Source organism: Trichomycterus rosablanca, chromosome 14, assembly GCF_030014385.1.
Source record: "Trichomycterus rosablanca isolate fTriRos1 chromosome 14, fTriRos1.hap1, whole genome shotgun sequence".
NCBI classification, from domain to species: domain Eukaryota; kingdom Metazoa; phylum Chordata; class Actinopteri; order Siluriformes; family Trichomycteridae; genus Trichomycterus; species Trichomycterus rosablanca.
Window position 1 is genome coordinate 2,440,296 of NC_086001.1, and position 24,432 is coordinate 2,464,727.

General features: G+C 38.9%; 1 protein-coding gene across 1 annotated transcript; it reads right to left on the reverse strand.

The window, feature by feature from the left end:
• Positions 1–1,515: 1,515 nt before the first annotated feature.
• On the reverse strand, positions 1,516–11,933 carry LOC134327082 (SLAM family member 9-like). Its single transcript, XM_063009164.1, has 6 exons — positions 11,897–11,933; positions 7,269–7,607; positions 5,790–6,116; positions 2,955–3,074; positions 2,605–2,672; positions 1,516–1,584 (listed from the first exon to the last, which is right to left on the reverse strand). Exons 1-6 carry the CDS (start codon positions 11,931–11,933, stop codon positions 1,516–1,518), a joined length of 960 nt encoding a protein of 319 aa, XP_062865234.1.
• Between the last annotated feature and the right edge of the window lie 12,499 nt (positions 11,934–24,432).

Consider the following 24,432-nt stretch of genomic DNA (forward strand, 5'->3'; position numbering starts at 1 on the left):
TCAGAGCTCATTTAAACATCAAACATGTTTGTTTTTAAAATGTTATATTCAGTATTGTCTTTTTCAAATCCACATCAATATACAGGGGTTGGACAAAATAACTGAAACACCTGTCATTTTAGTGTGGGAGGTTTCATGGCTAAATTGGACCAGTCTGGTGGCCAATCTTCATTAATTGCACATTGCACCAGTAAGAGCAGAGTGTGAAGGTTCAATTAGCAGGGTAAGAGCACAGTTTTGCTCAAAATATTGCAATGCACACAACATTATGGGTGACATACCAGAGTTCAAAAGAGGACAAATTGTTGGTGCACGTCTTGCTGGCGCATCTGTGACCAAGACAGCAAGTCTTTGTGATGTATCAAGAGCCACGGTATCCAGGGTAATGTCAGCATACCACCAAGAAGGACAAACCACATCCAACAGGATTAACTGTGGACGCAAGAGGAAGCTGTCTGAAAGGGATGTTCGGGTGCTAACCCGGATTGTATCCTAAAAACATAAAACCACGGCTGCCCAAATCACGGCAGAATTAAATGTGCACCTCGACTCTCCTGTTTCCACCAGAACTGTCCGTCGGGAGCTCCACAGGGTCGATATACACGGCCGGGCTGCTATAGCCAAACCTTTGGTCACTCGTGCCAATGCCAAACGTCGGTTTCAATGGTGCAAGGAGCGCAAATCTTGGGCTGTGGACAATGTGGTATTGTTCTCTGATGAGTCCACCTTTACTGTTTTCCCCACATCCGGGAGAGTTACGGTGTGGAGAAGCCCCAAAGAAGCGTACCACCCAGACTGTTGCATGCCCAGAGTGAAGCATGGGGGTGGATCAGTGATGGTTTGGGCTGCCATATCATGCCATTCCCTTGGCCCAATACTCGTGCTAGATGGGCGCGTCACTGCCAAGGACTACCGAACCATTCTGGAGGACCATGTGCATCCAATGGCGGTGCCGTGTATCAGGATGACAATGCACCAATACACACAGCAAGACTGGTGAAAGATTGGTTTGATGAACATGAAAGTGAAGTTGAACATCTTCCATGGCCTGCACAGTCACCAGATCTAAATATTATTGAGCCACTTTGGGGTGTTTTGGAGAAGCGAGTCAGGAAACGTTTTCCTCCACCAGCATCACGTAGTGACCTGGCCACTATCCTGCAAGAAAAATTGTTTAAAATCCCTCTGACCACTGTGCAGGACTTGTATATGTCATTTCCAAGACCAATTGATGCTGTATTGGCCGCAAAAGGAGGCCCTACACCATACTAATAAATTATTGTGGTCTAAAACTAGGTGTTTCAGTTATTTTGTCCAACCCCTGTAAGTCGTGTTATTGATTAAAAAATATCAGCAATGCACATATAATGTTTAGATGGAGCTCTACGGTCACTAGTGTTTAGAACATGCCCTGCGGCGACCTGGTGCGGGTTGGTGACCCCTGCTGTAAATGAACGCTGTTTAAAATAATCAGTTGTTACATTAAACAGGCAGATGTGGAAAAAATTTACCAAATTAGGAAGATTTTTTCACTGATGCATACAGCACTTGTTGCTCTTGGTCTGTTACACTGGAATTTTCTTCCTGTAATATAAACAGTAAAAACTAAATGAGCTACAACATGAGAGGCAGGATGAAATATTGACATGTAATATCAGTAAGAAATGAACTGATAAAGATTGTAATTACAATCGATTATATTACTACTGTACACACTTACTATACCATGCACACAAACCAAGTTGCCACTGTTGGGGCCCCGAGCACGGCCCTTAACCCTTAATTGCTCAAATCTAGTTCAATCATAATTATAAGTCGCTGTGGATAAATGTCTGCTAAATGCTGCAAATGTAAACATACATAACACATACCTGAAACCAGAAACCAGTATGTTTTGTGACCATGCTATAAAGTAAATAAACATCCTGCAGAAGGAACCTGTGAAAGTATTTCCTGCTCACTTGCTCTCTGACATGACTAATGTTAGCAGTTAGCATTAACAAGGCTGTTTTTTTTACTTACAATATCTAAAAGGTTCAACATTTAAATATTACTGAAGCTAAAATGTCAGCTCATCCAACTAATTGTAATATAAGATAAAGACGACACGAGTAAACACAAATGATGCTTTTAAATGATCATTTAATTTATTCAAGACCTATATCACCCATGTGAAAAAGTAACTGCCCCTCTAATCTTACTAACTGAATTGCAGAATTGTTGTAATTTGGCTACATTGGACGTATTTCCAGCATGTTTAAGGTTTCGTCACAGCATCTCTCTCAAATTCAGGTCAGGACTTTTACTCGACCTCCAAAACCCTGATTTTGCTTCTTTTGAGTCATTCAGAGGTGTTTGCTTTGGTTCCTCGTCCTGCTGTATAACCCAACTGTGCTCGAGCTTTAGGTCATTTAATGACCTTCTAACTTGCTTCACATTGCCAGACAGGTTCTATTTAAGTGATGTTTAGATTCGGGACAGAGGGGCAGCTAGTGCTGAACAGCATTTTTCCTTCAGTACATCAAATCATCATTAATAAATTTATCTTTAACATTAAAGGTAGTTTGAAAGATTTTAAATCTCAGTTAAATTCAGATCTTTTACCTTTTTAACTGCTTGATGAGATTGTAAATTCACCTCAGCATAAGTCAGTGTGTGTGTGGTTTCAGGTTCTGAAAGAAAAATGTTTTTTTAAAACCTTTAATAAATGCAAAAGCCTCGATTTTTTAAAAACTATTAAAACATCTCGTCACTTAATTAATAAAAGCATTAATTAATAAGAGCAGCCCAAAATACAAATCGTTATCATTAACACAAGGGTATAACAGTGTAGCACTGCAGGATTTCTGGTGATACACTTGGTGTTATTTTTAATTCTGTCTGTATTTTTCACATCACACATTTTTATAGAACTGGAAAAGTAAAGAAAAACTGAAGTAATTACAATTTCTTACCTTCTTGCTTTTTCTTTTTTTTCCTCCAAACCCAAAATCCAGCTCCAGCTGCACCTGCAGCTAGTATTAATAATATTAGTACTGATAGTAGGATTGGAATCCACCGGTAATCTGGAACATCTGTAAACATAAAAATGTTTTTTATTAGTAATAAAGCAGCAGGTGAAAGATGACATCTCAAATCACTTTCTCTACAAGAGAAAAAAATCTGCAGTAACTTTAAGATGCTAAAATCACCAGAGTAACTAAATAATATTCATCCAGTAATAATAATAAATACTGCAACCTTCAAATAAAAGTCCAGTTTATACTGGTGCAGTGTAAATATGTTCTATAAAAACACTGTGTGTAATTAATAGGTGGTCTTAGGGAAGACCTTAACAATTAACCACACTAAACAACTTTAAATTAACAAGATTAACTACAAATATCCACTAATTAAATTATATGTACAATCTTTTATTGAACTTATTTATTGATGCATCAGCAAGAATCTAGATACACAACTAATATCATTTAGATTTTTGGCAAAACCAATAAACACACAGAATAAGAGAAACTAGAGAGTGCATTTCCGGAGAAAATGCGAGTGTGATTGCCGTGTGCCGGTCGGGCGGGCGCGTATTCTAATGCTGTATCCAACTCGGGCTGTCATCAGTGGGCTTTACGATTTAGAATTGGAACGGCGTCGATATCTCGAACTTTCAAAAAATGAATGGAAGTGAATCGGGACAAAAACCGGGCGTGGCAGGTGGGTGTGGGTTCGAATCCCCATGCTGTATCTGAGTCGGGGTTACATCAGTGAGCTTCACGATATAGAGTTGGAACGGCGTCGATATCTCGAACTTTCAAAAAATGAATGGAAGTGAATGGGGACAAAAACCGGGCGTGGCAGGTGGGCGTGGGGTCGAATCCCCATGCTGTATCTGAGTCGGGGTTACATCAGTGAGCTTCACGATATAGAGTTGGAACGGCGTCGATATCTCGAACTTTCAAAAAATGAATGGAAGTGAATGGGGACAAAAACCGGGCGTGGCAGGTGGGCGTGGGGTCGAATCCCCATGCTGTATCTGAGTCGGGGTTACATCAGTGGGCTTTACGATATAGAGTTGGAACGGCGTCAATATCTCAAACTTTCAAAAAATGAATGGAAGTGAATGGGGACAAAAACCGGGCGTGGCAGGTGGGTGTGAGTTCGAATCCCCATGCTGTATCTGAGTCGGGGTTACATCAGTGGGCTTTACAATATAGAGTTGGAACGGCGTTGATATCTCGAACTTTCAAAAAATGAATGGAAGTGAATGGGGACAAAAACCGGGCGTGGCAGGTGGGTGTGAGTTCGAATCCCCATGCTGTACCTGAGTCGGGGTTACATCAGTGAGCTTTACGATTTAGAGTTGGAACGGCGTTGATATCTCGAACTTTCAAAAAATGAATGGAAGTGAATGGGGACAAAAACCGGGCGTGGCAGGTGGGCGTGGGTTCGAATCCCCATGCTGTACCTGAGTCGGGGTTACATCAGTGAGCTTTACGATATAGAGTTGGAACGGCGTTGATATCTCGAACTTTCAAAAAATGAATGGAAGTGAATGGGGACAAAAACCGGGCGTGGCAGGTGGGTGTGGGTTCGAATCCCCATGCTGTATCTGAGTCGGGGTTACATCAGTGGGCTTTACGATATAGAGTTGGAACGGCGTTGATATCTCGAACTTTCAAAAAATGAATGGAAGTGAATGGGGACAAAAACCGGGCGTGGCAGGTGGGTGTGGGTTCGAATCCCCATGCTGTATCTGAGTCGGGGTTACATCAGTGGGCTTTACGATATAGAGTTGGAACGGCGTTGATATCTCGAACTTTCAAAAAATGAATGGAAGTGAATGGGGACAAAAACCGGGCGTGGCAGGTGGGCGTGGGTTCGAATCCCCATGCTGTATCTGAGTCGGGGTTACATCAGTGAGCTTTACGATTTAGAGTTGGAACGGCGTTGATATCTCGAACTTTCAAAAAATGAATGGAAGTGAATGGGACTCTTATAGGTTAAATAAAGGTTATAGAAGTAACCATTCAACAACCATTCAGAAAAAATGAATGGAAGTCAATGGGACCAAAAAACTGTAAAAAAGAGGGCGTGGCGGGTGAACGGGCGGGCGGATCGAAACGCAAAAAACAAGAAGTGACGTCAATAACGGGCCGGACGATTTAGAGTTGGAACGGCGTCGATATCTCAACATTTTTTCAAAAATGAATGGAAGTCTATGGGAAAAAATTTCCGGAAAAACGGGCGTGGCGGGCGACCGGGCGGGCGAATCGAAAACCTGTATACAAGCGATCTATTCCCGTATGGGCCGGACGATCTGGCGTTGGAACGGGGTTGATATCTCGAAAACTGCGGACGAAGAAACGCGGACAAAAACGGGCAGAATAATAATAAAAATAAAAATAAAAATAATAATATGACTTTCGGATAACAATAGTGTGCTTGCCTACTGCAATCACACTAATTATAACTATTACTTTTGATTATTCTGTCCGGTGCTTCATTTTTTCTCTGTCTCTAATCTAAGGTTAAAACATAAAAATAATTATCTTGTGCCTATTTGGGATGGAATGATTGTTAGTTTATAATCAACATAAAAATCTTCTCACTGCTAAATTACAAGTTCACAAAGTTTTATTAAACCTTATTTTATGTTTTTAATAATTTATGCAGCACCAACAAACAAACTGTATTGTTAATTTTGTCTCTTAAATGCTTTTACACTCATCAGGCCAGAAAAAACTCATGAAAATTTATTATTCAGAAAAACATAAAGAGTAAATTAGACTCTAATGTACCTGGTTTAGAAGAGCAGATCTCTGCAATGTTAATAGAAACTGTTTCTTTACTGACTGGGTTTGCAGCCACACAGATGAACGTTTTACTGTTTGCAGGATTAATTATAAGTGGAAGATTAAGAGAGGCTCTGAGATCAGGGTTACTGGTGACCTTAATGATCTTGTTCTCTTCAGACCAGGACAAGTTCACGTCTCTTCCATTCCTCACAGAGCACATAAAGGAACAAAACTCTCCAAGTATCATGGTGCGAGCTTTTTTTTGATAATTTCTTGTTTGATTATTTCTTGTTTGATTCATTCTTGTTACTTCTGGAGTAGATACTGGAGCTAAACACACAGAAACATTAAAATGATTTAAAACGATCAGTTCAGAAGAAAGGCGTCACGTAACCGTAAACAATGTAAATACTGCAGGAGTGAAAAACTCAAAAAATTTAATCATAAATCTTTAAATCTTTTCTTTCAAGCAAAAAATTGCATGTACAAACATCTAATTTAAGTCAAAATTATAATAATTTCTCTTGAACTTTAGTGTTTGTTAATTAATAAACTCTCAGTGAAACTGTACTGAAAGTCTTCCATCAACTTTCCTATTAATTAGACTTTTTAATACTTTGGGAACAAAAGACACTAATTGCTTTGCGAGTGGAATTTTTCTCCATTCTTGTTTAATATGAGACTTCAGCGGCTCAACCGTCATCTGATTCTCATCATGATGCGCCATATATTTTTAATAGGAGACAGATTTGGACTGCAGGTAGGCCAGTCAAGCACATGCACTCTGTCCACACACTGATACACTCTCATACCATGACAATTGGCTTTTGCACCTTCCACTGATAACAGTCTGGAGGTTCTTTTTGTCTTTGGCACAGAGAACTGGAGGTCCATTTTTTCCCCAGAAAACAAGCTTTTATATGACAAGAGTTTATTTTCACCAGGATAAAATTAGTTACCTGAAGTGAACGGTTTATCAATCATAGTGACTCCCTCAACACCTTTTACTTATTTTATAACCAGTGTCTTTATTATAGATTTATTGGCATTTGTTAATGCCAATGCAGGTGCTAATAGCTGATCAGGTCCTTAATGCGGTTATGTTGGTAAATTAAAGTTGCAAAAAGTCTGAAAAAGACTATTAAAAGATTCATTATCAACAAAATGTTAAATGAAAATAACATGAAAATATGCCAAAGGTGCCAAAATTCTTGAGCCTGAGAGTATAATAATTTGAAAGAGTGAAATTTTAAATTTAATCACATACAGCCGATTTAAAACAGTATTACAGACAGAAAGACTTTTACATTATTATTATTATTATTCATGCAAATCTAAAAAATATCAACAAAAAGAAGATTTATAAATATAAATCATATTTCTGATGCAGATTGATTACACTCAGTTCTGCTCAGCCTTCTGAGTAATAATAAGTTATAAGAACAGACATATAAAGAAAGGAAGCCTTGTAATCACACTCACCATAAACACTGAGATTAAAAGTTCTAGATATGAGACGTCCAGCAGTGATGTGTGTTGTATAAAGTCCAGAATCACTGATGCTGATGTTGTTGATGGTTAAATCTCCACTGCTTCTGTCCAGCTGAACTCGACCTTTAAATCTCTCACTGCTGATTTCTGTACCAGCAATTCCCATAAAGACCTGACTAATCAATATTTCTTCTTTTACTTTCTCAGGTCCATAGAACCACTGTATACGAGCATTACTCTTAACACCAGTGATACCAGTACTGATAGTTAGATCAGATCCTTTCACTTCCTGCAGGATGATGCTCTCATCTCCAGCTGTATTCTGCACACCTGAAAAACAGGTAAATCAGGATCAGATTCATCAGATCAGTCACAAACAGTTAAGAATTTGATTTTGATTTCCACAATAGACTTATTGACCAAAAGGGACTCATGTCAAGAGCATTATGTGAGCATGTTTCTGTGGCCAATTACACTAGTTCACAGTTGGTGTTCCAATTATGCAAAAATAATAATTATTAAACATAACCACACATTTTAGTTTTAATTACCTTTTTGATTTTGTCTGTTTAAAAAGCTAACCTGTGTGTGAGTGCATAAGCATATTAGAACCCTATAACATTATATTATATATTGCTATAATATTATATTATATATTGCTATAATATTATATTACATATTGCTATAATATTATATTATAGCAGAACAGACCGGGAATACATTGATTTCTGGATGATAGAAAAGCTCACTTAAAGCAAAACATTTGAAAAAAAAAAACAAGCCTAAAACATATTTTTATTTATAATTTTTTAATGTAAAAAGAGTAATTGCCCCTTTTCTACTAATTGAACCATTTAACCAAATTCAATTAATTGACTGTTGGGTTTTACACGCCACACCAAGTCATGATTACTGACAGACCTACTGCTAAAAAATCAGCACCTGGTGTCACATTCTAATGAGATTCAAATCCAGATGCAAAACAAAGTCACTAAAAACCACCAGTCTTAAAAGCATTACAAAGCCATTGCTAAGGCTCTGGGACTCCAGCAAACCACAGTGGGAGCCATTACTCACAAACAGAGAAAACCTGGAACAGTGGTGAACCTTCTCAGGAGTGACCGGCCGTCCAAAATTTCACTAGTACACACTGACGATTTATCCAGAAGGTCACGAAAGCTAAAGACCTGCAGGCCTGACTTGCCTGGTCAATGTACATGATTCCACAATAAGAAAGACACAAATTACATCCACAGAAGAACCCTACAGGCTCAACTCACATCTCCCAAAAATCTGGATGACCCCAAAGTCTTTTGGCATAATATTCTGTGGACCGATGAGTCAAATGTGGAACTTTCTGGAAACCAAGGGCCCTGTTACATCTGGTGTAATGCTGACAATGCATTCCACTAAGAACACCAAACCAGGAGCCAAACTTGGAGATGGTGTATGACGGTCAGGGGCTGCCTTGCTTTTACAGGACCAGGCTTATCATAACTGATGGAACCATGAATTCTGCTCTCCATCAGAAAATCCTGAAGGAGAGTGTCCAGTCATCAGTTTGTAACCTTAAATCTGAAGCGCAGTTGGGTTACGTGGCAGGACGTTGAAATGAAGCCCACAAGCAAGTCAACTTCTGAATGGCTCAAAAGAAACAAACTGAAGGTTTTGAAGTCCTGACTTAAACACAATCGAGATACTGTGGAAAGACGAACTGCCAACCACAGTGGATCACTCTGGTCCACATACCTGGTTTGGCACAGTCTTTAGGCTGGATGCCCTCCCTGACACAACCCTATATCTGGGTTTGGGACCAGCACTGAGAGAGGATTGACAAGTGCACCTCTGGCCATCCCTGAGTTATCACAAGACTCATCACAAGTTATCAAGTTATCAAGTCTGGCACAACTAGTTATTTTGTTTAAGGGGGCAGTTACTTTTTTACATGAGTAATCTCCATTTTAAATAAATGTTTATCTTTAATAATGATTATTTAAAAGTTACACTTTGTGTTAACTCATGTTGTTTTTATCGAATATTACAATTATTTTGAGAGTAATTGATGTAACAATGAGCAAAAATAGAAGAAATCAAGTGAATTATTTTCCACAGCGCTGTACATGTTTCAGCACTTAGTGATGTTAGCTTGTATGGCCTACAGCACTTTAATTGATCTGGCAGCTCCAGAAGGACAGAAATTTGCATCGAATTTGACTTTAGACCTGAACGCTTTGCTACAACAGGTAATGTAGCAACAGGTAAAGTTTGCTGTTTCCAGAAAAATGTCCTTCAAAGTCAAATTTAATACAAATTTAAACACACATAGTTAGTCACTCTTAAATTAAAGTAAATATTTATTAAAACTGACTGCAAAAAAACAATATGTGATGTTTTACCTTTAAATTTATTGATTATTGTAGATATACACTTATTCCTAATTTGATGCCTTCTAATACATTTATTAAAAACTGGGACAGAAACAATGTGGAATTTCAAGGGAATTTCGTAAAATAATCAAAAACACCCATTTAAAAATCACAGGTTAACAAGTTATGATGGCAAACCGTAGCCTAGTGGTTAAGGCACAGGACTAGTAATTCAAAGGTTGCTGGTTCAAGCCCCACCACTGCTAGGTTGGTGCTGTTGGGCCCTTGAGAAAGGTCCTTAACCCTCAGTTGCTCAGACTGTATACTGTACCTGTAACGTAAGTCGCTTTGGATAAAGGCGTCTGCTAAATGTAAAATGTAAATGTAATGTAAAATGTCATGGTTAGGTATACAAGAAGTATTATCAAAAGCTCAGTTGTTTATGAACGATTGGTTTTGCCACTTGCAAAGAAGTGCACAAGTACGAATAGATCAACATTTTATGAACAACATTTTTCTTCAAATGGAATTATGGGGTATTACTGTCTAGAGTTCATAACATTACTAAAAGATTCAGAAAATCGAATGCCATCTATGTGTGTAAAGGGCAAAGGGCAAAAAACTACATGGAATGCACACGGCCTGTGATGCTTCAGAAAACATTAAGTGCATTAAATACCAACATGATTTATTATTGTAACCACATATATTGAAAATACTTCAGAAAACTGTTGTGGGTGAAGTTCATCTCTACATCTACAGAGGCAAGTTTAGACTCTAGTATGCCATGAAAGGAATTGTTTTTGAATTCTGATAAATTCTGAATGAGCTGAAACTGGTTCACCAGCTTACCAAGCAAGACAGTTAAAAAAGGGAGGTGCAATAATCCAGACATGAAAAGATGAAGGTGTTAACCAGCAATTTAGCACATGGTGAAGGTGTGCAATACTGCACAAGTGATAGAAGTCTTAGAGATGGATGTTAATTGTTTGGTTATTCTGATGGTTTTTAACTGATCTAAAATGTTTGACAAATACACAAATCTACATTCACAGTAATACTGAAAAAGATTTGGGACCAACAAGCAAAACTTCAGTTTTATCAGGATTTAGTTGTGGGTGATTGTTATTGAGATCAGATCAGCATCACATTAACTTAATAACTTAGTAACTGAGCTGACACAATAGATGATTTATTATACTGTCCAAACTTTTATAAGCTTTTTATGATACAAAATAAGAATTTAATAAAGTACTTGTGTCAAATGATATAAAACCAACAGCAGAATTAATTGCCCTTTTGATCAAGCAGTCCATGAACTATCTTAAACTCACAGTGTTCTAAACATCAGCGCTCTGTAAAGCTACAATGTAGAATTGAGGTTCATATTACTTGATCTGCAGGGCAACACAAAAAAACAATACATAATAATAAATACAAGAAAAAAGTACAAACTTTTACTCGTATTAATCTAAAACTCAGTGGTCAAAATATGTAATTCTTATGAAAAAGGTGATTTTTGAATTCCTTTCAAACAAGGCATCATCATCAGGTTTTTAAAACCTTTATCATGCTTCACAATGCCAGACAGTTTTTTGTTTAGGTAAGTCTGGCAGTTAGTAGTGTGACTAGTGAAATTAAACTTCATTGTCAATTGAACTTAGTTAACTGATTGATTTAGTAGCTAAGAGACCATTTTTACCTCAGAAAATAAAATCATTTTTAATGTGTTTGTGTTTCTTGGGTCTTAAAATTAAAAGTAGTTTGATGATCTGAAATATATGTGTGGCAGAATATGCATACTTAGAATGCTTACTTCCACCACTGTAGATTTGAGATTATTGTTTACATTTTCTATACAAATACATTTTCTATACCATGTGTGTATAAAGACATGGATATTATGCCCAAGTAACTCAATTTCCTCTAGTTTTGTATATGTAAATTATAACAAAACAAATACAATATAAACTGAACAACATGAACTGAACTGTACATAGCCAGTTAAAGCCAAATAGACTGTGCGGAAAGGGTTAAGAAATGAACATTTTACCTTACTTTATATTTTATCGGATCTCTGATTTAATTTTTCTGTGGGACTGATAAACAATATTGAATAATTATGTTTTCAGTTAATCCGCCGTAAATACAACCTATAGCGAGCCGCGTTATGAGCTACTTATGTTCATACTTAAATTCATTCATATTTACACAGTTTTGGTTAAATACAACAAGAATGAAAAGTAAACTTACAGCAAAACAGATAAACAAGCACCGCAACCTCCACCATTTTTATTTAAAATATTCGCGAAACGTTCCGCACTTCTGCGCCCCAACAGTAGTACTGGGCGGTTCCTGAATCACCCGGGTTAATTTGAATCTTTGTACCGAATCTCAAGTGAATCGGATCACGAGTTACTCAGATTAACCCGAGTCAGATTAAACCGAATTTACTGTAAAAATGTATATTTCTGCAATAAAACAAGTCTACCCTACAATAATCTAAAAAGACCAAATTTTAACATTGTTAGAGGTCCAGCCTTACAGTTTACTTTGTCTTCAAAATCTACCAGAGTATCTTTTAATAATGTTATGGACTGTAGAAGGCAAAATCCCTTAATTCTTAAGAACTCTCTCAACCTTTCTTTGCCCATAAAAGACTAAACTTATTGTTAATGCTTCTCATAAACCCAATAACTAACACTGTGGGCTATAACAGACAAGAGGGGCGGACACATGCAGAGATGTTAACAAAAGTATTTAATTATGATGAGAAACAGGATTACACAGATCAGATTATAACAAGACAATATCAGATATGAACACATGTAACCTTTGCCAAGCTAAATGCTAAATAAACATGAACAAGGCTAACAGCCAAGCTAACTACTAAACTAAACACACATGAACTAAGCTAAATGCTTATCTAAACATGAACCAAGAACCTAAGCTAAGCTAATCTAAACATACAAGAAATGCTAATGCTAACCTGAACATACATTAAGACAAACATGTTAGACAAACAAGGCTAACAGACAAAGGCTAAACGAACAAAAGGCTAAGGCTAATGAACAGAGACAAAGGCTAATGAACAGAGACAAAGGCTAAACAGGACAAAACAGACTTGGGCAAAAGACAAAAGCAAGGACAAACCAGATCAAAATACAGAGTACCGACGCAAGATTCAAGACAGAGTGCAAGGCAAAATAGTCTCCACCTGGCAGACCCACAGCTGTCCTCTTAAATAGCTGTGGGTAATTAGTCAGAGACCAATCACAGTGAGTGCCAGGAGCACAGGAACACACATGGACACAAGACAATAACAAAATCACCTGTTACCTACTGACCTACAGACCTGTGTAAATGAGCTGTTTTGGATTATTTGACAAACCTCCCAGTCATTCAATACTACTGGCTCTAACTTTTTGGAATGTATTGCAGGCATCAAATTGGGAATAAGTGTACTTTTATACTGAGTGTTGTACTCTGTATTGGTTTTTTTTATTTATAATAAGATAAATACATGCAACTGTGTAGTACTTTGTGTCCAGTTTGTATTTGTGTCTTGCACCCAGTGTTTCTGCAGCCCCCTAGTCTCTGTGTGCTGGATGATCCAAATCACCATCTAATGCACCGTCTCTTTAAACCACATAATCCACAGATCAATACGTCCAGGATATAATGTGCTTTTGCTGTCTAATGCATCCTCAGTCCCGAAAGCCAAAACAGAGCTCTGCATGGATGTAGCCAGCTTACTAGAGATGCTGATGAAGGTATTTGTCCAGTAAGCAAAACGAACCTTGGAAACCAGATGAAAATAGTAATTCTTAAAAAAAGGAACAGTACTTTAATGTCCAGAAGTAGACTGTAACATGTAGAGCAGATCAGTGGCACAGCAGTTAGTGTTGGTGCCAAAAATCTCTGTGGTCATCTGCACAATTCACTGACTGGTATGATGTCTTCTACAGAAATTCTGCTTTTAAGGCCAAGTGGTGCCGAAATAGTAAACACAGTAGAGACAGAGATAATGATTGAAAAGATTGTTTATGCATACTGAATAAAGATTTTGGTTTAGTTGGGAACACCGTGCACACCACACCATACAAACCATTTTTATTGTTCCTTTAAAACCTATTTTTTATTTAAAATTAACAGCCAGACACCATTACTGTGAGCTCTGTGCAACAAAATGGTTCAGTTACCTGTAAGTAAACATTGTGTATTTACTATGTGGTTTGTGCAGTCACTCATACCCCTTTTCCACCTGATTAAGTTCACCTGGTTAAAATTTGAGCAAGTTTGTTGCTGATTTTCGTGGATATTTTCAAAGCACTGAACTACAGTATGTAATATGACGTGGTAAAAGTGACTTGGACAGTAAAAACGCTTAACGTGAAAAATAAAGCGTAATGTGGCTTAAAACAATGACTGATAAATTTGGGCAGAACAGAGACACTTATTACCAGTAAGAACACAGAGAAGTTCAGTGTAAGCCACGTTACCCTTTATTTAGGTGAAGCTTTTTGCTGATTCAGAACCCCGAGCTGCCTAAACACACGTGAAGTTAATCCAGCTAAACACAGATACATGTGGAGCTGTTAGGTGGCGTCAGACTAAATGTGAAACTAAACTAGGATAAACGGTTGATGAAAATGAGTACATAACAGTAAACACTGTGGGATGAGCCAGTGAGGGAGGAGTTTCAACTGGAAAAGCAAACAGGTCAAGCTGGAACATGTTGATATACCAAACACTCCTTTAGTGTGGACCTTTATCTCCTTTAATGTTCAAGTCAAAAGTTTACATACACTTTTAAAGAATGTATTTTATGGCAAAGTCCAGGGTGTATTAAGGGTGTATTAAGCATGGACAGTACATTCATTTTAATTTATATTCACCAGCAGGTCCATGTTTTCCTCTTTACCATAATAAAGATTGCTCACTTATTTCTATTTATTTTGCTATGAATTAAAGTTTAGATTTTATTGTTTTGGTTGGAATTATTTAAACTTTTCAGACAAAACTGAAAGCTAGTGTATAAGCCCCACCCAGGTGCTCTTGATTTCTAGTCTCTTTGGATCTAAAAATGCATACTGGATTAGACATTTAATGCAGTTAATGTGTCAGATGTTTCCTAACCACAGAGCCTTTGTTCATGGTTATGACAGAAAGCATAATGAATCCCCCTGTATACAGTATATTATAAAAATGTAACTGAGACATTACATAAATTTATCTCAGTAACATGGTTGGAAATTGTGAGAAACAAAAGTTCTTTTTCCACCATTAAACAGAATTGAGTGTAAAACTTTTGGTTTTTGACTCACTGACAGACTCATGTCTCATACATGGTGCAACCACAACATCCTCATCCTCATTTACTCAGCCTTTGTGACTCTTCCCCATAGCACATGTGCTAATGCTAGTAACCACAATTTTGCCAACTTGCTATTTTATGAGTGTCTTAACATTAAAGAGTCAGTTTAATAGCACAATGGGGTTCTGAGTTAAGCAGGTAGTAAAAATATTCAATTAATGTACTGTCCATTCTTTCCCAGTCACCAGCAGGGAGGAAACCGGAGCTCCCGGAGGAAACCCACCCAGACACGGGGAGAACATGCAAACTCCACACAAACTCCACCTAGGATTCGAACCCAGGACCTTTTTGCTGTGAGGCGACAGTGCTACCCACCAAGCCGCCTGTTGCTGTAGTACACAGTTGCTGTGCACTTATTTCTATTTATTTCACTATTCATTTAAGGTTTGATTTTATTGTTTTGATTGGAATTGTTTAAATTTTTCAGTTGATGAAACTGAAAGTAAAACACAATCCCTTTGTATAAAGTGAGCACCCACGCTGTGGTGGCAGTTGGCTAATTCAAATTTTCCCGCATGGAGATCCCGCCCTTCTTTAGGTCTAAAAAAACCTTCCTTTGTGCAGGACTAATAAAACAACAATACATTCTGGATCTTAGCCAGTTCCCGCCATTTTTTCAAGATAAGAAAGGTGGGTTTTAGCGCGCTTTGAAACGTTGAAGGAGGAGTTTTAAATCTATCTGTTGTGAAGGACTGGGTGTGAGTTACATGCATGTGCACCATAAATCACAGATGTTAAAACTGTAGAAATAATTTAATGTGTACAAAGTAAATCATCAAAATATTTTCCTCCTTTGCTCCCGTATTTGGAAATGCTTAATTCTCAGTGTACTTTGGCAACCTCTATCTGTTACATAACACCCAGCTGTAGATTCTTACAGAGAGCACTGTACCGCTGTATTTTTCCACTGCAAGTGTCTGCAAGTCTATCAGAGAGGAAACATCACTGTTGTGATTCCTTAAACACTTCCCCCTCTCTCAGACGCAACAGTGTCTGCGAGCATCCATGTGATGGTGGGTTAGTGTATTTCACTGCTGCCCCACCCAGGTGCTCTTGATTTCTAGTCTCTTTGGATCTAAAATTGCATACTGGATTGTGTATTTAATGCTTTTAATGTGTCAGATGTTTCCTAACCACAGAGCCTTTGTTCATGGTTATGACAGAAAGCATAATGAATCCCCCTGTATACAGTATGTTATAAACATTTTACTGAAACATTTTATATATTTATAACAAGTTCTTTTAGCCCTCCAGCACTATGTACTAACAGACCATCGTTAAACAGAATTTAGTGTAAAACTTTTCATCTGGTTTTTGACTCACTGACTCGACAGACTCGTGTCTCTCACATCGTGCTACATTTGGTTGTAAGTGTTAACCACAACATCCTCATTTACCCAGGCTTCGTGACTTTTCCCCCCACAGCTAGTGTGCTAATGCTAGTAAGCAGCCATGATTCTGCCTACCAGTAAGTTTCTTCATACAATGTCATTCAACATGAAAGGGTCAATTTGAAGGCCTAGGTTTGATCCTCACGCCCAGTCACTGTCTGTGAGGAGCGCTGTATATTTTTTCTGAGGGTAAACTTTAGGTACTCTGGTCTCCTTCCTGTCTGTCCAGGGTGAGTTCCTGCCCATTTTTATGTTCAAAATGACTCTTATATTCATTACTGCTGCAATTCAACTGGACCTACTAGCGACTCTGGTGGTGGCACTCTCAACTGAGATGCGGTTCAATTCCGCACAGGGTCTGGTGCTTTAATGCTGCCTTTAGGTCCAGGTGGAGTTTCAGTAATTATGACCTGCTTAAACAGGACCACAATCACAAGGTCATTAATACTAACTAAAGTCTCTGAGCCCAAACGTAATCAGTTAGGGATTTGTCAATAATGGTCTTAATGGTGGCCAGTACAGATACTGCATCCATATAAGATGGAAAATTTGACAGGCATATTGGTGAATGTGTGTGTATGTGTGTGTGTGTGTGCCCTGCGATGGACTGGCGTCCCGTCCAGGGTGTTACTGTGTGCCTTACACCCATTGAAAAGCTGGGATAGGCTCCAGCAACCCCCCAATGACAGAAGACTAACTTTTTATTTATTTATTTTTTAGGGGTCTGTAAACTGTAAAACAAATTTAATGTGTACAAAGTATATCATTAAAATATTTTCCTCCTTTGCTCCTATTTTTGGAAATGCTTAATTCCCAGTGTACTTTGGCAACCTCTATCTGTTACATAACACCCAGCTGTAGATTCTTACAGAGAGCTCTGTACCACTGTATTTTTCCACTGCAAGTGTCTGCACATCTATCAGAAAGTAAACATCACAGATGACAGAAGACTAACTTTTTATTTATTTACTTTTTAGGGGTCCAGATTTCTTTGTGAAACAGGTGATACAAGTTTTGGGTACAATGACATCAGGGAATCGGGACTGAGTTACACCAAGTTCACAGTGGAGATCATTTAATTCTCTTGGTATTTTTGTGAATTTTGGGGATTTTTAGTAATCGGCCTGTAAAGTGTCGGTATCACTGAGCTCCAGTGTTGGCTGACATGATTGGCTATATCTTGGAAGGAGGAGGTGGCTGGAACAGCCTAGCCTTAGGTAGGTACATTTAGTGCTGGTCCCAAGCCAAGATAACAATAACGAGGGCTGCATCATAGGGCATCCAGCGTAAAAACTATGCTGTAATGACCCCGAAGTACAGAAAAAAGCAAAGCATAGAAAAAATTATCAGCTAAAATGTCATGATCATTAAAGGTCTGTTCAGACCCTAAATGTGATCTAGAACAAGCCTAAACTCTGAACCCTGCGTGATGTTACAGTGAATACAGCAGCTGTTTGCCGTCTGACTGGATCTCATAGAAAACACAGTGAATGATTTTGGTTACTAAAAACATACAGTGTATCACAAAAGTGAGTACACCCCTCACATTTCTGCAGATATTTAAGTATATCTTTTCATGGGACAACACTGACAAAATGACACTTTGACACAATGAAAAGTAGTCTGTGTGCAGCTTATATAACAGTGTAAATTTATTCTTCCCTCAAAATAACTCAATATACAGCCATTAATGTCTAAACCACCGGCAACAAAAGTGAGTACACCCCTTAGTGAAAGTTCCTGAAGTGTCAATATTTTGTGTGGCCACCATTATTTCCCAGAACTGCCTTAACTCTCCTGGGCATGGAGTTTACCAGAGCTTCACAGGTTGCCACTGGAATGCTTTTCCACTCCTCCATGACGACATCACGGAGCTGGCGGATATTCGAGACTTTGTGCTCCTCCACCTTCCGCTTGAGGATGCCACAAAGATGTTCTATTGGGTTTAGGTCTGGAGACATGCTTGGCCAGTCCATCACCTTTACCCTCAGCCTCTTCAATAAAGCAGTGGTCGTCTTAGAGGTGTGTTTGGGGTCATTATCATGCTGGAACACTGCTCTGCGACCCAGTTTCCGGAGGGAGGGGATCATGCTCTGCTTCAGTATTTCACAGTACATATTGGAGTTCATGTGTCCCTCAATGAAATGTAACTGCCCAACACCTGCTGCACTCATGCAGCCCCAGACCATGGCATTCCCACCACCATGCTTGACTGTAGGCATGACACACTTATCTTTGTACTCCTCACCTGATTGCCGCCACACATGCTTGAGACCATCTGAACCAAACAAATTAATCTTGGTCTCATCAGACCATAGGACATGGTTCCAGTAATCCATGTCCTTTGTTGACATGTCTTCAGCAAACTGTTTGCGGGCTTTCTTGTGTAGAGACTTCAGAAGAGGCTTCCTTCTGGGGTGACAGCCATGCAGACCAATTTGATGTAGTGTGCGGCGTATGGTCTGAGCACTGACAGGCTGACCCCCCACCTTTTCAATCTCTGCAGCAATGCTGACAGCACTCCTGCGCCTATCTTTCAAAGACAGCAGTTGGATGTGACGCTGAGCACGTGCACTCAGCTTCTTTGGACGACCAACGCGAGGTCTGTTCTGAGTGGACCCTGCTCTTTTAAAACGCTGGATGATCTTGGCCACTGTGCTGCAGCTCAGTTTCAGGGTGTTGGCAATCTTCTTGTAGCCTTGGCCATCTTCATGTAGCGCAACAATTCGTCTTTTAAGATCCTCAGAGAGTTCTTTGCCATGAGGTGCCATGTTGGAACTTTCAGTGACCAGTATGAGAGAGTGTGAGAGCTGTACTACTAAATTGAACACACCTGCTCCCTATGCACACCTGAGACCTAGTAACACTAACAAATCACATGACATTTTGGAGGGAAAATGACAAGCAGTGCTCAATTTGGACATTTAGGGGTGTAGTCTCTTAGGGGTGTACTCACTTTTGTTGCCGGTGGTTTAGACATTAATGGCTGTATATTGAGTTATTTTGAGGGAAGAATAAATTTACACTGTTATATAAGCTGCACACAGACTACTTTTCATTGTGTCAAAGTGTCATTTTGTCAGTGTTGTCCCATGAAAAGATATACTTAAATATCTGCAGAAATGTGAGGGGTGTACTCACTTTTGTGATACACTGTAAATGAAAAGTACATAAATGTGTGAGTCACTTTTAAACACAGCTTTGTTTTGTAGAATATCATTCCTGCTTTCTTGATGTGTTTCTTTTTTTAATATTTTGAGTATTGGTCGGCTACTTCCTGTTTCTCTGTCTGTGAGGCCCCTTTATTCTAAATCAGTCATCACCACACATCCTGTTAACCATCATCACGTGAGTTACTGTTTACTGAGTAATAATACTGTGTATTTCAGAGGCCTGAACTAGATACCATACTGAAATTTCAGGTTACTCTTTGCCAAAACAATACTTATTATCCAAAACTGTGTGAGGCAGAAATACAGCCCGGACAGGGCAGCAGTCCATTACAGCATACGAGACAATCACCTGTTTACTCACTTAATCACTTACTTACACCTAGGAGTAATTTAGTGGAGCCGATCTGCCTTCTGCGTGTTTTTGTGAGGTGCTGGGTACCTGGAGGAACAGGAGAATATTTACACAGACACTGGGAGAGTACAGCAAACTTCTTATATTGAATAACTGTAACCTGGTACCGTGCAGCACCCACACTACCTGCTGTACGACTGTGGCATGCGACCTGTGAAAGAAAAAAATATTGCATAATCTGAATAGTCAGTGGCATGTCAGTACACGATGACTTCACATTGGGTCTGTCTCAAAACCTAGTGAGCTGCCTTGCTAATTACAGAGGATTCTAACCAACATCCTAGAAGGCAGATTATTGTGAAGCTGTAGTTAAGACAGTGACTGCGTCATCGGCTGTCTTGGCTCACCACTGTAGTTTAAGCTTACTTGAGCTGTTCATGCCTTAGGCTTTTTATGTAGAGTTTACTAGGTTTTGGGAGAAGACCCAAAGATTATGATGACTATGCATGATTACATGGGATGAAAAACCTTTAATCTTACCTGACAATGCCTCTTGGTATGAATACAAATAAAAGACTGTGATGCCTAAAATTGGACTTGATCCCAGTCCAGGGTGTATTTCTAGGGTGAATCCTCATGTATAAACAGAGGCAGGTGAATGGATTATATGAGAACCTCGATGGCAGTGTGCTGCTGTCATCAAAAGCACATTTTCAACAAATCAGTTGATAAATTCACTTGACCGAGCTTGTACAGGTCAACTATGAGAAGTGCTAGACGTACAGGAACAGAACCACAGTACATAAAATTGTCTGTCCTTGGTTTCAACACTAAATATTAAGTTTTTGAAGCAACACCATCACAGGACGTGTTCTTTCAAAGCTTTATGTAGCAGGTTTCCTGGGCTCAAAAAACCCTATGACAACGTCTAGGTTTGAATGAAGTGATTAAGCACACAACTGTTGGACTCTAGATAAGCAGAATCAGGTTTGCTAGAGAAATGAATATCTCTAATATATGAATATGGGCTATCGCAAGATCAACTTACAGTTTGGTGGTGAAGAAGCATCCTGGGACTCTTTCTAATGGTTCAGGCACCTTCATTTCAGTAAAGTTACATTTCAATGCTCAGACATACAGTACATCACTGTCCTAGAGAATGAAATGATACATATGTTTTGATTAGATTATGTGATTTCACTAAAAAGAAATGGCTTTTTTAGTTTGTTGAGATGAATATGAATGTTGTGACCATTTAACCATGATGCCATAATAGCTGCATAGTAAATCCTTACTGTCGTGTTCTGAATCCTTGAGATTGGTGTGGGACTAATACTTATTTTTTATATAAGATGTTCTGGTGTATTGCGCATCAGGACGAAATTGTATTATATTTGCGTTTAGGCAATATGTCAGTTTTTGATTAATTTTGTAGCATGAGAAGCTGCAGCAGAAAAGCAGCCCATAAAACTTTCACACAGTTTGACCCGCAAACTTTTGTGCCCTCGTTCCACTGAACAGCACAAACCGCATCTTTAAATATGTGTAGGTATCTTTACCATACGTGCCCTAGATAAAAAGCCACAGGTTCTATTGAGTGGCAGTAGAAACTGTGCTGAAGGCCTTTACACCGTGCATGCAAATGCATGTTAAACCACACAGACAATAATTCTCGCTGTAACTACCTACTCATGTACACTCGTGCAATCTTATCTCACCTACTTTATTTAAGGGCTCATGCTTTCGTCTTCTGTTATATACTTCACTTACCCTCGCTCTCACCCCAGAGGTTCTAGGTACTAACAGTTCAGGCTCAAACTAAATCTAAATCAGAGGGGTCAATAAAAAGATAACCTTCAGTAACTGCTTCATCCTGATCAGGGTTGATCTGGGCCTGAAAGGATAAATGTCACAGCAACCTTTTTCCTTTATTCCCTTTTATAAAATAAGGTAATGATCCTAATACATATAAAATAAGATAAATAAGTAAATACGATCCTAATACATATTTTGTGTAAAGTAAGTTAGTAAAGATTTTTGTGGTATTCTGAGCATAAAGAAACTCCAGGTAACTCTAGACTCAAGGTATTTGTCTGTATTTTTTGTTTTGTTCATAAACAGAACAAGGCTGAGTTTAAACAGCAGAGTAATAAATTATGAATGGCTTTTTAAAAGCATTATCAGGAGGAGTATATATATATATATATAGTGCTTTTACATCAAGTTTCAGCCTGCATGTTGTTCATGTAGTGGCAACTTGGTTTGTTTGTTTGTCTATTAGGATTGTAACGTCATGTTTTACACTTTGGTAGTTACTCATTACACAAGATCCATCAGTTCACAAGGTTATATCGAACACAGTCGTGGACAATTTAATGTCTCCAGTTCACCTTACTTGCATGTCTTTGGACTGTGGGAGGAAACTGGAGCACCCGGAGGAAACGCACATGGACATGGGGAGAACATGCAAACTCCACACAGAAAGGACCCAGACTGCCCTACCTGGGGATTGAACCCAGGACCTTCTTGCTGTGAGCCAGTAACTTGGTAAAGAGGTATAATAATAATAATAATAATAATATTATAATAATAATAATCATTACACTAATATTAAAATACAGATATGATGTAGCTAGAAGAACAAATACTCACCTGAAAAAACTCACCTGAACAGCTCGTGTTTATGTCTACTCCTGGTGTTTTTGCTAATGCCTAGTTCACACTACACAATCTCTGCCCTGATTTTTGCTCGGCAACTGGTTGGCGCTAGATTTGCCGGCTCGGGAGCAACTCGGCATTCGCTCGGCGATCGAAACTCGGCTCTCAATCGCTACGTGTGAACTACTCAACAACTCGATCCACTCAGCAACCAAAAAGAGTTTTCTAGCTTGTCAAATACCTGGATCTGAGTTGCCCGACTGGCAATGAGTGTCGAACAGCCAATCAGAACGCAAGATACGGTGTGAGGGGAAACGCAGGAGAGGAGTGTAAAAAGGTGGAACAGGGGCGTAATATTGTTTATATCAGAATACATCAGCACACACACAGCCTTTCAGTATTTCTGATCTTATTGTTCTCTACAAAACACCCACGCTGCATTGCAAACAATATTTATTAATCTCCAACTCACTATAGAACTATCCATACTGCTCGCGTTGCCAAATCCACTCAGATTCATTTATTATTTCTCTTTGATTTTACGCTGCACATCAGCACACAAACTTTGATCGCTCGCTACTTGTTGACGTGCATTTTTGGACGTGGTATCATTAAACCCCTCGTCACTTCTCGTGTTTGTTTTTATGACAAAATGTAGTTTGGGAGACCAGAGAAGCTCGCCTGTGATTCCAGTTGGTGATAGATGGTGTAGTGTGAAACCCCCTTTTACCGATCAAGCCACATCGACTTGAAAGACTCCCGACTACAAGAGATCCAGTCGTGTAGTGTGAACTGTCCAGCAACCTGACATTTGGAAAGTCGTGTACCAGCCTTCGTATTTATGAGCCCTATACAGACCCTGTATTTACCTGGTAATTGTACTAGGTCTCGAGCCAGTAAATCGTTGTGTCAGTTTAATTAGCATGTAAACTCTAGAGCTCTTTCACACAAAACCCAAAGCCGGTAGTTTGCAGGTTTCTATCTGTGATGGGGGAATGTTGTTACCGCTCTAATATGGACCTGAAGAAGATGCATAAACTGTTATTTGTGCACCATATAAATCTGAGCCAGAACCCTTTAAATAGTAAATAAACAAAAGCAAACTTCATATTGACCACATCTGTGTCACCTCTTTCACACCTTCATTACATTTTTTGCATGTTGGCCACCAGTTACTTACCACATCCTTCAGATTTGTGCAAGAAACGTCGGGTTTAAAGTGTCATTCTAAAATGAGGGTATTGAGTTTATGTGACGTGATCTGCTCTCCTTTCTAACAAGCCACAGTAACAGAAGAATCAGCCATTATAGCTAGAAAAAAGGTCAACAACTCAGCTGGTGTCACAGCTACACCTGGAAACTATGAGTAGTAGCTATTAATAATAGAACAGAAACAGGAGTGAGGGCAGCAAGCTGGCGCAGCAGGGAGTACGGGTGCCGCACAGCTCTAGGGTTGTGAAGAATTTGGCATGATCTCCCTTTGTCTGTTTTAGTTTCCTGGTGGTAATCCTGTTTCCTCCTAACTTTTAATCATTTGCCAGGTGGATACGCTACTCTAAGTGGCCTCTTTGTGTTAGTGGGAAAGTAATTGATTGTTTAATGCCCGGTGACAGACTGGTGCCGAGTTCTAGGTGTGTCCAGGTACTGTGGTCAGTGTTTTCGTGTATGCTCTAGCCCCTTCTGTTAGCCTGAGCAGGATGAATCACTCATTAATAGATAATAAAGAACCAAGAGCGGTAATCTGGAAACCACCTAAGACAAAACAGACAGCGAGTTATCGTCACTGGAAGGAAAACAAGAGTACCATCTGATTAATGATGTAAATTCCAGAATTTTCC

Excerpts from the sequence above, each read along its gene's own strand:
- LOC134327082 (XM_063009164.1), bottom strand. The coding sequence starts at position 11,933 with ATGGTGGAGGTTGCGGTGCTTGTTTATCTGTTTTGCT. Across the intron at positions 3,075-5,789 it reads GATCTGCTCTTCTAAACCAG|ATGTTCCAGATTACCGGTGG; the intron begins GTACATTAGAGT and ends TTATGTTTACAG. Across the intron at positions 2,673-2,954 it reads AAAAAAGAAAAAGCAAGAAG|AACCTGAAACCACACACACA; the intron begins GTAAGAAATTGT and ends TTTTTCTTTCAG.